The sequence below is a fragment of the Centroberyx affinis genome, unplaced genomic scaffold (genome assembly GCF_046629955.1).
Source record: "Centroberyx affinis isolate AG114_WGS23_722 - 3 ecotype Tasmania unplaced genomic scaffold, CSIRO-AGI_Caff_v1 ptg000421l_1, whole genome shotgun sequence".
In the NCBI taxonomy this organism is placed as follows: Eukaryota; Metazoa; Chordata; class Actinopteri; order Beryciformes; family Berycidae; genus Centroberyx; species Centroberyx affinis.
The window spans coordinates 55,493-70,000 of NW_027279086.1; the positions used below are offsets into that span (position 1 = coordinate 55,493).

Genomic DNA, 14,508 nt, shown 5'->3' on the forward strand with positions numbered 1-14,508 from the left:
ACACACACACACATACATAAACACACACACACACAAACAAAATACATACACAAAGAAAAAGAAAAAGGGCCGATAATGACAGTTCTTTAACAAGCTGTGACAGTTAAGGGGATGTTACGCAGGTTACACAGGTATCAACAGGTTTTCTGGCTGAAAATGAAAAGGAGAGGAGTGTCTTGCTTACGTAAATTGACGTATTTCCGGTAGAAACAGACTTGGGTGAGGACACCCCACCATTGGGTGGGGTGGGGTTGTTCAAAAAAGGGGCGAGGGTGGACCAGAGGAACTGGGTGTGCTTTATGTATGCCCATTGGTACGTGATGCTGCAATCACTAAACATATACTTTTCCAGGAGGGAAAAGTAATAGGGTTTTGATATAAAAATACAAGAAAATATTTTTTTGATACATTTTTTGGCATGTTTTGTGAAATAGATGGACACTAGGACATGGGATATTACCCAACAAGGTGAATAAGTCATTTTTCACTTAATTAGAAATTGTACATAAAGATAACTCACCAATTATTACGACTGCAGTGGCCTTGCTATAAATACATTTTATGGGGCAAGAAACTGTGTTTGTACTCTCATGATCAAGAACAGCTGTTTGGATATCATGTCTGAAGAAGCATCCATGTCTCCCCAGTTTTGTCCCTGATGACATTACCAGCTACTTCTTAACCAGGATATAAGCCAGTGACAATAGTTAGCATAGAAGCAGAGCGGGCAACAAATTCAATAGATGCTTTATTGCAGTTTTAAAGCAACGCAAGAAACCATGACACAGACAAGCACATACAGATAATAGTCGGAATAAAAAAAGCATTTAAAATAGATATACAGACAGAAGACACATGAAAGGTTACAACATATAGAACATAAAGGAAACCTAACACACCTAATAAATAACATGCATACAAAAAAACTGGCAGTGACGTGGTGGCAATCTTCAATCCGGTGTGTGTGTTTCAATGAATTATCTCCTATACAGGGCAGTGGTCAGTGTGTTGGCTGTATTGTTTTATTTTATACATTTTAGGCATTTAGCTCACATTCCCCGATTTTAAATAAATGATCAGTCATCGATACCTTAAGTTGTGGATTCCCTGTGCACAGCTTTGGAATAATTATCCATTAAATGATGAAAGTATTCTACCTCACACCGAAATGGCTTCAGACTTTCACCAATTGGCTGAAAGACCAGAGGGACGGACCCAAACACCATAGGCAAGTTTGTAAGAAACTAAGTATGTAAGTATTAAAACGGGTATGAAGGAATTCAATTTGAAAAAACCTACAGGAAACAGAATTGGAATAGAACTGAAATTTCACAAAGTAGAATTTAATTTCTTAGCTAGATTTTTTGTTTTTAATTCTGTGAAATTCCATGTTTTTTTATGATAGTAATAGTTCCTTTCATGTGGTATTTGATGCACGACATGTAATTGTAACACATACATTATGATTGAATATATTTGATGGTGATTTGTTGTTTAACTGTGTTCTATTTGATTCATAATGTTTGATTTATAATGTTTGGCAAGTCAAGACAAACTCTCTTAGAAGTGGAATTTCATTGAATTTCATGGAATTCAATTGTGTTTTCTGTCATTCCAATTCAATTCACATTCTGTTTCCTTAGAGCTGGGTGACATTCCAAGTCCAATTCCAATTCCAATTCCAGTTCAATTCTAGGAATTGAACTGGAATTTACCATGTGTTCTCAGTTCAATTAATGAATGGCCCTGACCCTGCAGTGTATACTAGGATACTTTCATCATTGTATAAGTTGTGGAGGCACATGTCATGTTGACAGTCCACAGGCACAAACACATAGCACACACACTCACATGTAAACACACATACAGATACATAGTGCCTGCACTAAAGCGCTTTGGTCTGGTCTGTATAGACACTCACAGTCGGACACAGATTCAGTCAATCCTGTACATGCAGAGACTACAACATGAAAAGGCACTGTAACACTCTCATGTTCACACCGTGTCTCGTCTGTGCTGAGAGAGAGAGAGAGAGTTAGAGAGAGAGAGAAGACATAGCCGGCTTGTAGTGTGTGGTGTGTGCGTGTTTCTGCAAAAGTGAGTCCTCCAGGGTTGTAGTCCAGCTATCCCATCATGCCTCCTCCGTGCATTCGTCACTCCTCAGCCTCTCTCGCTCTCGGTGCCGCTGGATCGCCCGCCAGATGCGGCAGAGCACCCCGCCTCTGAGGGGAGAAAGAGTTACCATGCTGGTTTGATGTATGATGGAGTCTTATACTGTATTTTGTGAAAGAAAAAAAACAAAACGTAACATCACTAGAAACAGGCAGAAAGGAAAAGCAATTTCAGCTGCTCTTGGAGGCCGATGGATAATGAAGAAAATGTCTTTATTGGTTCAGAAAAACCAGTAAAGACAGGCTTTCTGACAACATATTGTGGCAGAAAGCCTTCATCAGGGTTATATGACAAAGAGGAAATGTCACTGAATCTGGCAGACTCAGCGTAGTGCGCAAGTGTGAGAACGTGTGAAGGCCTGAAATGGTAGCAAAAGGAAAAACGAGCTTCTTGACATCACACGTTGCCTTGGATACAGTGAGGCATCTGTCTGACATGGAAAACCCACATGTACTTGACCATCTGTGGAAATCAGATGTATTTGTCTGAAGATACAAACAACTGTATACACAAGTGCAATAACACACTATACTAGCAAGAGAAATATTTACATAAAGTTGTTCTTGCTAACACTTGACATGCTTGATTTGATCATTTGTTGTTTGGTGTGTTTGCATTTTTTGGACACTTCCCCATGCAGTGTCCTAATTTTGTGGCGCCACTGACCCTATGAATTATGGGCAGTTCACACTAAAAAGTCTGTAGATTTGCATGTCTGCATGGAAGGCACCAAACTTTCACATCAGAGCCTTTAAGCACTTGCTGATTATGCAGACAAGACAGCCAGAAGCCCTTGTAGACCACAAAGTCCACGAGCCTGTGAGTCTGGAAATTGAGATGGTCACTTCAGTCAAAATAGGCACCTTAGTGAACTTAGGCGGCGTTCCCATGAGTATTTGCGCTAATCCAAATACAGACAATATGTATTTCAGTAAGACTTATGCATTGACGGATGACATGGATTGACAGAGTGCATGTAAATATTGCAAACTGTACCATCAAGTAAGCTGAAACTAGTTGAACTTCATCCGCTAACAGACTTTATCAGCCAATGAAATGTGTACAGACTGCTTCCCATGTGAACACCGCGTTAGACCAATCAGAAAACAGGACACATGACAAAGGTCAATGTCTAGGAGTCAACAATGGAGCTTTAAACCTACTACAAATAATGAATCAATACCTTACTGTACATCTAAGAATAATAACCCTGATCAAGGTTTTCTGCCAAAACATAAAGATTTTTTTTTAAGAACACCCATCGGCTTCCAAGAGTAGCTTCATTCGTTCTTCCTTTCAGTCATAGTTTGAGAGAGTAGATACCGTAGACGTAGATAGTGGAGATCGTCTTTGGTGACGTCACTGAGAACGTCATTCAGCGTGTATTCCTCCAGCACAAACTAGGATACACAGAAACACACAGAACGCCTATAAGCCATCACTTTACAACCACACTTCAACTATAAAAGTAATAAATAAGTAAAAGAAAAGTAAACGAAATCTAATTTTAAAGGCAAGTTATAGACACCCATTTCCCGCCACCATCAGACAACAAGACGCCCAACCTTGTCTATAGTGTCAGGGTCCACCCCCTGGTCTTTCAGCCAATCAGTGAGCTGCTTGTCAGGCTCGTGGTCAGCTGAGATTTGGAAGATGGACGGAGGTGAAACGTCTGGCAAAAAAAGAGAGAGAGAGAGTGAGTGAGACAGACAATACAGACACAGAAAGGTATTTCTTTCTTTCTTTCTTTCTTCCTTCCTTCCTTTCTTCCTTTCTTTCTTTCTTTTTTCTTTCTTTCTTTCTTTCTTCCTTTCTTTCACCTGCTGGTCTGTGTCGGACCCTGGCCAGCTCCAGGTCATGTGTTCTCTGCTGCAGCGTTGTCTTCAGGACCTGCTGGTACTCCTTCTCCTTATGCAGCAGCTCCTCCAGCAGCCTGCAGGGGGCAGCACAGCACCAGCAACACCTGTTACACATTGCATTCTTGGTAGGCGTGTCTGCATGTGTGTGTGTGTGTGTGTGTGTGTGTGCGTGTGTGTGTGCATGTGTAAATTCTCTGTCTCCTTCCTCCCACAGGTTATTAAGAATGTCCTTTCTTTGCATGAGAGAGAGATACTTGGTGGAATTTAATCATTGCATGCCTGTGTGTAGTACTACGCCAGAATGCGTGCAGCAATTTTGTATGTGTGTGTGTGGGTGTGTGTGTGGGTGTGTGTGGGAGGAGATCTGTTGAAATGTTTGAATGGAACTCTTTCCTCTCACGTCACTTCAGCAAAGGATATGCTTCAAAAAGCAAGTCAGGTGCCATTTGGCAGCTTGGCACCCTTAGTCTTAGTCTATGTATTAAAAAAAACTGAAATAAAGAAAAAATTAATAAAAACCTCTGAAATGCGTTTTGTTATGTAATACAACTTTACTTTTTTGAGGTTTTAACTTTGTTCTTTATTGTGTTTTTTTGTTTTGTTTTTTGGATTATCCAAGCTCAGTACTGTTTTCTGATTACTTTCAGTTTACTTTGCCATATTTGAGGTATGAAGGTACAGATAAGAAAAAACAAACACAAATTTTCTTTTGAGCCACATTACGCACCTGCCATTATTTAAATGGCCTTCTGAATTTCTCGCTTTCACTTTAAAAGTATTCCCAGAAGTAATTTTTCAAAGGTGCCTGTGTGTGTGTGTGTGTGTGTGTGTTGTAACGTGCTTGGTCGTGTCTTAGCTTACATTAGCTTTAGGGAAGTAGGCTGCTCCTGGATAGCATGACAGAGCCAGATGACGTCACTATTGGGATTTCACACATGTACCACTTTATTCACCTATACTTGCCAACCATACAATGCCTGGTCTCTACGGCACTATAATCTCTCAACATACATGTAGATTGATATATTGATAACACATACCAAACCGTTACTGAAGAGACAAGCTACAAGTCGGGAGACAGACTGGGAGTAGTACTCAGCCTGTTGCTGTAACTCAGTCTCAGTAAAAACAAAGAGCGCCACCCAGTGACTTAATCTGTTACTGCGACCAAACAATGTTCCAAAAGCATAGTAGGCATATTTGTGACTGTTACAGTTTGTGTGTGTGTGTGTGTGTGTGTGTGTGTGTGTGTGTGTGTGTGTGTGTGTGCGTGCGTGTGTGGGTGTTGCTGTACTTCTATCTATGTGAGAACCAATTTGAGTGAGGACATTTTTGCAAAATGAGGTCATTTTGGCCGGCCGTCACTTCTTCAAGGGGCTGTTATAGGGTTAGGACTTGGGTTTAGGGTTAGGGTTAGAATTAGGATTCAGGTTCATGGATGGATTACTGAACGGGCCAACCGGGCACAGGCCCAGGGGCCCCAGAGCTCAGGGGGCCCCAGAGCCAGAGCCTGATACATGATGATGCTGTCACTAACTTTACATTTACTGCCCCACAGTCGAAGGGCTTTGTCAATTATTTATTTACCAAAGCCCCAAAATTCCCCCATAATAACCTAAACATTTGTTTCAAGGTGTCAACATGGCTCTGTCACAGTGAGTGTTCCCCTCATTTTATATCTAGCGCTTTAGCAGTAGAGCTCTGCATTACTGTCCAAAGGCCTCGTAATGTAAAGTCATGGTTTATGAAGACCCTAAAATGTTGTTTTCCACTCCTGATCTGTCACTGACTCATACCAAGTCAGTGGGCAATCAGAGGCATTTTGCACTTTAAAATATGTTTTTTTTAGGCCCAGAATAATATGTGTTTGCACCTTGTAATTCCTTTATAATTGTTAGAATTTACTTTCTCTCCTATAAGGGGCCGGGTCACATGCCGTCTTTTGTGCACTCAAATCCATTCACTTTAATGGGGGCGCGTGGCAGACACACACAAACGTGAGGGCAATCAGTAGGCAATTAGTATCTATCTGTGCCCAGGGGCCCTAGTCTCATAATCTGCCTATGATTAGGTTAAGGTTAGGGTGAAGGATAAGGTTAGGCAGGTTAGTGCTAAGGGTCAGGGTTAGGGTTAGGGGATAGGGAATGAATGTCAGTCAATGTCAGTCAATGAATGGTCCTCATGAAGAGTGTGTGTGTGTGTGTGTGTGTGTGTACCGGTTGGTCTCCTGCTTGAGCCGTCCCAGCTGTGCTCCCAGCGGGTGGTGTGAGCGCTGAGGCTCCTGGGAGTGGGTGGAGCTGAGCGTGCTCGCCCCGGAGGCGGCGGGGTCAGGGGTCGCCCCGGATTCGTCAGTGGGAGGAGCCAAGACGGGGCAGAACTCGGCCTCCTCCTCGTCCACCTCGTCCTCCTTCTCCGCTCCCTCGCTCTCCGACGCCGGGCCGAAATGGGTCTTGAGCTCTGGTGGGTGAAAGTTTAAGGTCATGGGACACAATCATGCATTTGTATGAGACACGTATTAAATATTTCATTTGGTTATAGTCCTTTGTGTCACCAGTTTGAATTTAAGTATTCCCCACAACACTTGCTTTTATGCAAAACACAGTCATGACACTGCATGAATATTCATACAGTTCTAATTTTCACTTGGAGTGTGTGTGTGTGTGTGTGTGTGTGTGTGTGTCCACTAGATGGGGATAAAAGCTCAAACTCGCCCACCTGGTATGAGGATGGTGACCGCAGCCTGAACCGCTCGCCTGATGATGTTATCCATTGCAAACATCCAGTGGGGTTTAATGTGATGGTTCCTCAGGACCTTGTTCACCTGAGAGCATCACACACACAAAGGCACAGAAACACACACATCGACTTGGTATCACACTGTATGCATGTGCAGAAAAGTTAATCCAAGTGTGTAAAGCTCAACAGTATGTCAGTGTTTCTGTAAGTCCATACCCATTAGAGTTAATTTAACACTTTAGATCGTTTTGAACAGCCGTCCCAGAGCCATATCAGCTCTATGAGGGGATAAGCACTCCAATCAACACTTGTCAGCTCAAAATAACTGCCACTGACAAATCAACACTTATTAACAGTGGAAAATTTGCTGCACATGTATATATCTCTGTTTATTTTCAGTCTGTGTATCTGTGCCTAGACTAAAGCCTCCCCTCATGAGTCTAAACAATATTGAACAAGCACCTCCAATCAAGCTAATTAATTCTCTCAATATAAGAAAAGGAGTGAACTTTAACAGCCGTGTTTTTAATTCTAGACACTGGTATCAGCTATTCAGGCTTTCTATCAGCCTAGTTGTCATTTATGCATCTTTTAATATTTATCAACCTTGGATTTTGCACATCTGTACAAAGCCACTACCAACTATGCCAATGCTGCTACATTAGTGACTAATTACCAATGACTAATTGTTTGCACTAAGAGCGATGTCTTGTTACGTGTTGTGTGTGTGTGTGACTGTGTGTGTGTGTGTGTGTGTGTGTGTGTGTGTGTGCACTGACTGAGTCCTGGAACCCGAAGAGCACCAGCTGTATCTGGTTGATGGAGGTGGAGTCGAAGTCCAGGTCCAGCTTGAGCTTGGAGATGGTGGTGGCCATGACGCGTCTCTCTGGGGAATGGATGAAGTCTCGCAGGATGCAGATGATCTGCTTGATGTGGTCGACCGACAGCTGGAGCTCCTCACTGCCCTGCGCACACACGCACACACACACACACACACACACACACACACACACACACACACACACACACACACACACACACACACACACACACAAGCACGCACATACACATGCAATCACGCGCACACACACAGGCAGTCAAGATACATAGCACACAAATACAAAGACAACAGTGATGTAGTGGTAAAGCAACAGGTGGGTGAACTATGACCTCTAATAACAACCACCAATATTAACAAAGTCAATAATATTTTCAGAAGATCGTCACTGTATGTTTCCCCCCCTTAAAAGACCCTATCCACATACAGCTTAAACCAGTTTGATACTACTTACTATCATGCATCTTATGAATTTATGTGGTACAGATTTATGTCAGCCTAAAAAGATGGGTAAACTCTAAAAATGAAGTTAAGAAAATACTAAAGAACGATCAACTTTCCTTTTTTTCTTTTTTCTTAAGACTAAATTTATGAAAAAAATAGCACTTAAAATTTTTTTCCTAAGAAGGTTTTGGGAATCCAAACTTGGATGTTGGGACTAGTCATGTCACTGCAGGGAATCACTTCTTTATCTCACACTCTGCCACTTCTTCTTCTCACACACACACACACACACACACACACACACACACACCTGGATGTGGTTCTCCATGACGTTGGAGATGACCTTGTCCTGGTCTTCATTGAGGACCTTGTACAGGATGGCCCGTCTCTCGCTGTCCTTCTTCAGCAGGAACAGACCGCCGTCTCGGTCCTCGGGGGAGGGGGGCGCACTGCGGTCCTCCGACACCGAACCCTCATCAGGAACACTGCGGCACACACACGCACACACACACACACACACACACACGCAATGAATCCAGAGGAATATAAAAGAAGCCATGGAACACACCACTGATTTACAACAGCACGATACGCAGGCCGGTCTGTTTACAGATACAAGCCTCTCCTGGCTACTGTGTGTGCCCAAGAAAGTGGGGAGAGAGTGTGTGTGAGAGCGGACGGGCGTGCACGTATGCTGCCTGTGCCCGTTTGTTTGTGTGCACGTGTGTGTGTCTGTGCACGTGCACGTACTGGTGCGTGTGTCTGCTCACCCGCCAACCGAAGCTTGTAAAAATTATCAGACCTCATTATAACAATGTTGTAAAAAGCACTGGAGCGCACTGTGAGAACAGCAAGGCCACCTGCCACTCACACACACACACGTACACACGTACACACATACACACACACACACCCACATATGTACACACATGCACACACATTCATTCACATCCACATATTCACTTTATCTTTATTGTCCCACCAGGATTTTGTTTGCAGCAGCCCAGGGACAAAAACAATGAAAATACACATTCAAATACACATATATCCACCAAAACATGACATTGCACTTTCTTAATAGGCTTGCCGAGGGTTGAGTAGGTTACTTTAAAAATTTATTCCATTACAGTTACCAGTTACCTCATCAAAATCAGTAACGTAATACAAGGGATTATCCAAACTCAGTAATGTATTCAGATTACTTTTCCATATTTGAGGTACATGAGAAAAAGTGCGAAATTACAAAGTTCAGGAAATGTATTTCAGGTTTGAATACAAACACAGATTTTTTCTGTACCACATTTTATAAAAACGTAAAACAGCTGCCACTATTTAAATGGCCTTCTGGGTTTCTAGCTTTCACTTTAAAAAATATTCCCAGAGATCCTGGGAATCCTCTAAGTTTTCAATTTACAAGTATCTGAAATAAGAATCCATTATTTTTATTAACATGATGTAATAAAGCTACATTTTGTTTGCATGTAGAATACACTGTTATAAATATTCTGTTTCTACTGAACCCTGGACTTCCCTGGTTAAATGAAGGTTTATTATGTATCAGTGACGGGATCAGTAAAGGCATCGTACAGCAAAAGGAGCTGATGTGCAAAATCAGCAGACAAAGTGCCGTGTTTGCAAAGTCTTTTTTATGTGCAAATTCAGCAAATCAGCAGCAACTGAGACAAAGCAGCTCCTGGATATTTCACACGTGACATCTAAAAATAACTTGTGTGTAGACTCACACACACATACACATACACACACACACACCTCAGGTAGTTGGAGTTGGGGGGTTTGAGCAGGTTCTCGGAGCCAGAGAGTTTCTTCTTCTGGAAGAAAACGTCGTGTTTGGAGTCGCAGTCTGGGCTGACGGAGCCGTGTTCGCTGCTGCTGCTGCCAGTGGCCTCACACTGCAGCTGCACCGGCAGGGACACACTGCGGATGTAGTCTGGTCAGCACACACACACACACAGACAGAAAACACACACACAGACAGAAAACACACACACACACACACACACACACACAGAAAACACACACACACAAGCAAGCGAAGAATCCATTTACAAAATGTTATGAATCCGTTTTAGGAAAAAAATAACCATTGCTTGAGCCATATAATGAGAAACAGATTTTCATTTTGTTGTATGTTGAATTCTTTCAAAAAAATAAGAGTTGTATTACAAAATGTTATATATCCATTTTGGAAGAAAAATCATTACCTGAAGTTCATCACTCATGTCTCTTAAATATAGATCCAGTCAGTAAAAGTGTCCACAAAGGACTTCATATAGCTACTAACTTTAAAGAGTGCTACAATTTGTTTTAATTTGGAGTTATCAATAACTTTGTAAGAATAGTGGTTGCTTTTTTCAAATGGTAGACATCTAATTTTTTTTTTCAATCTGAGTGTACACACAAGTTATTTTATTATTATTCTTTTAGAATATGTGAATACTATTTCTACTCTTATAATATACAGTGGTTATTGTACAGTAAAGAGTGCAGGAAAAAAGGAAAGAAGAGAGTATTTCAAAGGTCATAAGCCAGAATCAAACCCACAGCCTCAGAGGTACAGGGGTCGAGTCCACTGAACCACAGGAACACAAACTGTAACTGTGGAATTATAAGGCTCCATCTGACATTATGGTCAAAAATTAGTTCTTCAAATAATGTAGCACTACAACCAGAGGGCAAGGGTCAGGGGATCAAGGGCTAAATACGGGACAGTTTCTTGTGTCAAAGTTTGAAAACAATTCTACCTCATCAGACTATTATTTTTTACTTCAAACAATTATTTTCAGGTATCTCTCCATCTGTTTGGATTTAGCCATTATTTGTGTCAGTTCTCCACTGGACCTCCATGATGGCACCAGATGTGGTTGCTATAGGAGATTTGTGATGCAGCTGCAAAGCCCCTCTATCTCAAAACTACTCTCAGCTCAGATGGAGCATTATAATTCGAAGCTTATGAAATGACAGATAGGTTGAGGTCAACCAGACATGAACCTCACAAGCCAGATGATCTCAGAGTTTTATATAATCTCTATCATGGTCTAATGGTTAGAAAGACAGTTCCATTACTTAAAGGTCAGAGGTTTGCCAATGAGTTTATCAGTAGTCATGTGTCCTGTCCTGATTCTGGACCCGCTCACTCATTATATGTTGCTCTGGTTAACAACATGTAAACATTAAAGGAATAGTTCACCCAAAAATTAAAAAAGAGCAAATGTCCATAAATGTCTCCCATAGAGCTGCAGTATAATCCATAATTAGACTGTGTGGAGGATATTTATGGACATTTTTAGTCCTTTTTGAAACCTAAATGACTGGCCTCCATTTACTGCAATTGTTTGGAAGAAAGCTTCTCCAGCAGTGAGCCTGGCAAACTCCTGGTAAGTTGTATGAAAAAAAACCCACTCATCTGATTTTGAACTGGCATGAGTAGATTATCACCAAATTTACATTTTTGGGTGAACTATTCCTTTAAAGAAACTCAGAAGATGATGTGGCTTGTGAAGTTAACGGCACACAGTCTTTCCCACAGACTGAGAAAATCCTCCAATAGACAAATACCTTCATTCCACCACAAACAGAACAGAAAACCAACATATCTGAACAGTATGTATGGTTCTGTGATACCAACCTTGCCACACTGAAACAATCCCGAGCAAAAACATGCAAAAAATAAACAAAAACAGTCAGCACAATGCAGTCGTTTCATCATTTCATATTTTGGGAGTGTACATGCGTGTGTGTGTGTGTGTGTGTGTGTGTGTGTGTGTGTGTGTGTGTATGTGTGTGTGTGTGCAACCTGATGGTTTGAAGGCGATCTTGCTCTTCTTGCCCTTGGTGTTGTGTCTTACGAATGTGTCTCTGAGCAGGTCGGAGGCGGTGGCTCTCTTGTGAGGATCAGGCTCAAAGCAGCGCAGGATGAACGACTTCGCCTCCACCGACAGAGACTCAGGGATTTCTGGGTGGATCTTAAACATTCCCACCTGTAACACACACACACACACACACACACACACACACAAAAGCACTGTGGCATGAAAAGATTCTTTAAGGACTTCTTGCGCTGGTGGGAAAGTCAGACATCCGGGACTTCCAAGTCAGCTACAAAACAAAGTTGCATTCATGTGCTGTTTTGAAAATCAAACCCGGAAGACAAACAGTAAACAAACAAACACAGACGTCCCGCAGCTAAACAAGTTACTTTGACGAACTTCATCCAAACAAATGCTGGGTTAGTCTGGCTAACTACAAACTTGCAGTAAAGGAGCATCTATGTTTCCTATGTTAAAAAGGTTAAAGGTCACCATTGCGTCATACCTCGGGTAGCAAAATTTGGAGGGCGTTCCATGTGAAATTTCCAAGTAGGAAATTTGCTTTTCTTATATATCCAATAGCACATGAATTCACAATTGCTGATGCAAAATTATCCTAAAAAAGTTCAGATATCATTGTAAATCAACATACAGGTCCACTTTCCTCCATTCTTTCTATACCTTAGCTTTAAATTACATGTGTAGCTGCCATATTTTGGTATAATTACAGTCATTGTACACTGTAAAGAACGCTGTAAATCTATGGGAGAATGATAACTTTAAGCTAATATGATCAACACAAATAAAGTTAGAAATGGGGTGATGTGTTGTGACATTTTATATGATTCCAGATGCACAAACTGGGAAGAATCAACAGCACTCAGTCTGTATGTTTATTCAGCATCCATCCTTTAAATGCACATACACACATACCAACCTTAAACATGGCCGCCTGTGGTTCCCCCAGCTCATGGAAGGGGGGTTTCCCGGTAGCCATCTCTATGATGGTGCATCCCAGGGACCAGATGTCAGCAGGGGCACCGTAGCCCCGCGGGCCTTTATCAATGATTTCTGGAGCCATGTACTGCAGAGTCCCTACACAGAGAGAAAGGCAGATAGTTACCTGGAACAGCAATTACCAATGCCAGATAAGGAGAGGCCATAAATGTTCAGGTTATATACGCAGTGTCAATAAAGCTTGATTGAATTTAGGGACTGAGACAGAGATGTAGAGTTGAATCTTTCTAAACAAACTGCAAAAGCTGGAGCTTGTCTTGTAATTTTTACCTAACAGAAACCTCAGCCTTAACCTCACTCAAAGCCTTATGCCAAACCCTAACCTTAAACAGAAATGAAAAATAAAATTGTGATATGAAAATATAACAGTTTGGCTGGTTCTCAACAGATGTGGTGAAGCACATGGTGTCCCAAGGAGTCAGCTCAGTAGAATTTGCTCAAATATTGAGGAAATCAATGTTAAAAAGCAAACTTAATTAAACTTAAACTTTAATTAAAATTACATTTAATACGCTTATTATATCTTATTGGATGTCTCAGTATTTTGTGATCTGACATTTTCAAGCATTCAATAATTCCAGTAGCTGAGCACCAAAACTAGTTGAGAGGTTGTAGAAACAGGCTAATTTAGACACTGGTCTAAACACTGGTCTAAACACTGGTCTAAACACTGGTCTAAATGCTGGTCTAAACACTGATACTGGTCTAAAGAGAGGCCAAAGAGGCTGTGGGGTGAGAGAGAGCTATAAAAGGGGGAATCTGAGGAGAGAGAGAGAGAGGCAAGTAGCAGAGGAAAAAGAGATAAGGACACACACACACACACACCATGAGCTAAAGTAACTCTGTCTTCTCCCTCCCCTTCCAGTGACACACACACACACACACACACACACACACACACACACACACACCTGCTAATGAAAGGTAAACACCCTTCTGCCTCTGCTTGATTAGCTAATCTAATTACACTCCTCGCTGGCTGCTGGAGCAGGCCAGATGGCCATGAATGTGTATGTGTGTGTGTGTGTGTGTGTGTGTGTGTGTGTGTGTGTGTGTGCGTGCACATATTCGTACATGCACCTGTGTTTATGAGTGTTTCCATAGAGGCTGATAGTAGCGCTTGACATTTTGAGGGTCATTTGATATTTACACTGCTAGTTTGAGATCACAGTGTTACTATGACTCTGCTTATAGAGCTCGGGTTGAATTACTAGCTGTGTGTGTATCACAGCACTTTGTGAAATTGAACTGGTAGAGTGTGTATTTTCTTTAAGCTGTTACTGTAGTGGTAAGACAGTGTTGGTTGTTGGATGATGGATAATAAAGCTTAAATTGGTGATATAGTGTATAATGCAATGTTGATAATTTGTCTTGGGACCTCATACAGTTCCTCAAAGCCCATTTATATTCTAATATGTGTGTTATGAAACATTTTCTGCAATTGGAGGCATTATAGGAGCTGCAGGTTACAGGTTAAAATTCATGTTTTCGCGCACAATCTTTTACCGTACACCAGTGGCATTTATGTTATCAAGATCAGAGTGTAAACTATAGTTACCGGTGAAAGTCTCTGTACAGGGGTTGACTCCCGCCAGCCGCTTAGAGGTGCCAAAGT

At 41.6% G+C, this 14,508-nt stretch overlaps 1 protein-coding gene across 1 annotated transcript in view; it reads right to left on the reverse strand.

Moving 5' to 3' along the window:
* Positions 1–635: 635 nt before the first annotated feature.
* map3k15 (mitogen-activated protein kinase kinase kinase 15) overlaps positions 636–14,508 on the reverse strand; it is a 29,204-nt gene continuing 15,331 nt past the window's right edge. Inside the window, exons 18-29 of the mRNA XM_071516653.1 lie at positions 14,452–14,508; positions 12,814–12,971; positions 11,864–12,047; positions 9,820–9,997; positions 8,360–8,534; positions 7,547–7,732; positions 6,747–6,852; positions 6,248–6,488; positions 3,993–4,105; positions 3,738–3,844; positions 3,496–3,572; positions 636–2,222 (exon numbers count right to left, since the gene is read on the reverse strand). The exon at positions 14,452–14,508 is cut by the window's right edge and continues 49 nt beyond it. Of these exons, the coding sequence (XP_071372754.1) occupies positions 2,132–2,222; positions 3,496–3,572; positions 3,738–3,844; positions 3,993–4,105; positions 6,248–6,488; positions 6,747–6,852; positions 7,547–7,732; positions 8,360–8,534; positions 9,820–9,997; positions 11,864–12,047; positions 12,814–12,971; positions 14,452–14,508 (1,673 nt within the window). The 3' untranslated portion in view covers positions 636–2,131. The remainder of the gene's footprint in view (positions 2,223–3,495; positions 3,573–3,737; positions 3,845–3,992; positions 4,106–6,247; positions 6,489–6,746; positions 6,853–7,546; positions 7,733–8,359; positions 8,535–9,819; positions 9,998–11,863; positions 12,048–12,813; positions 12,972–14,451) is intronic.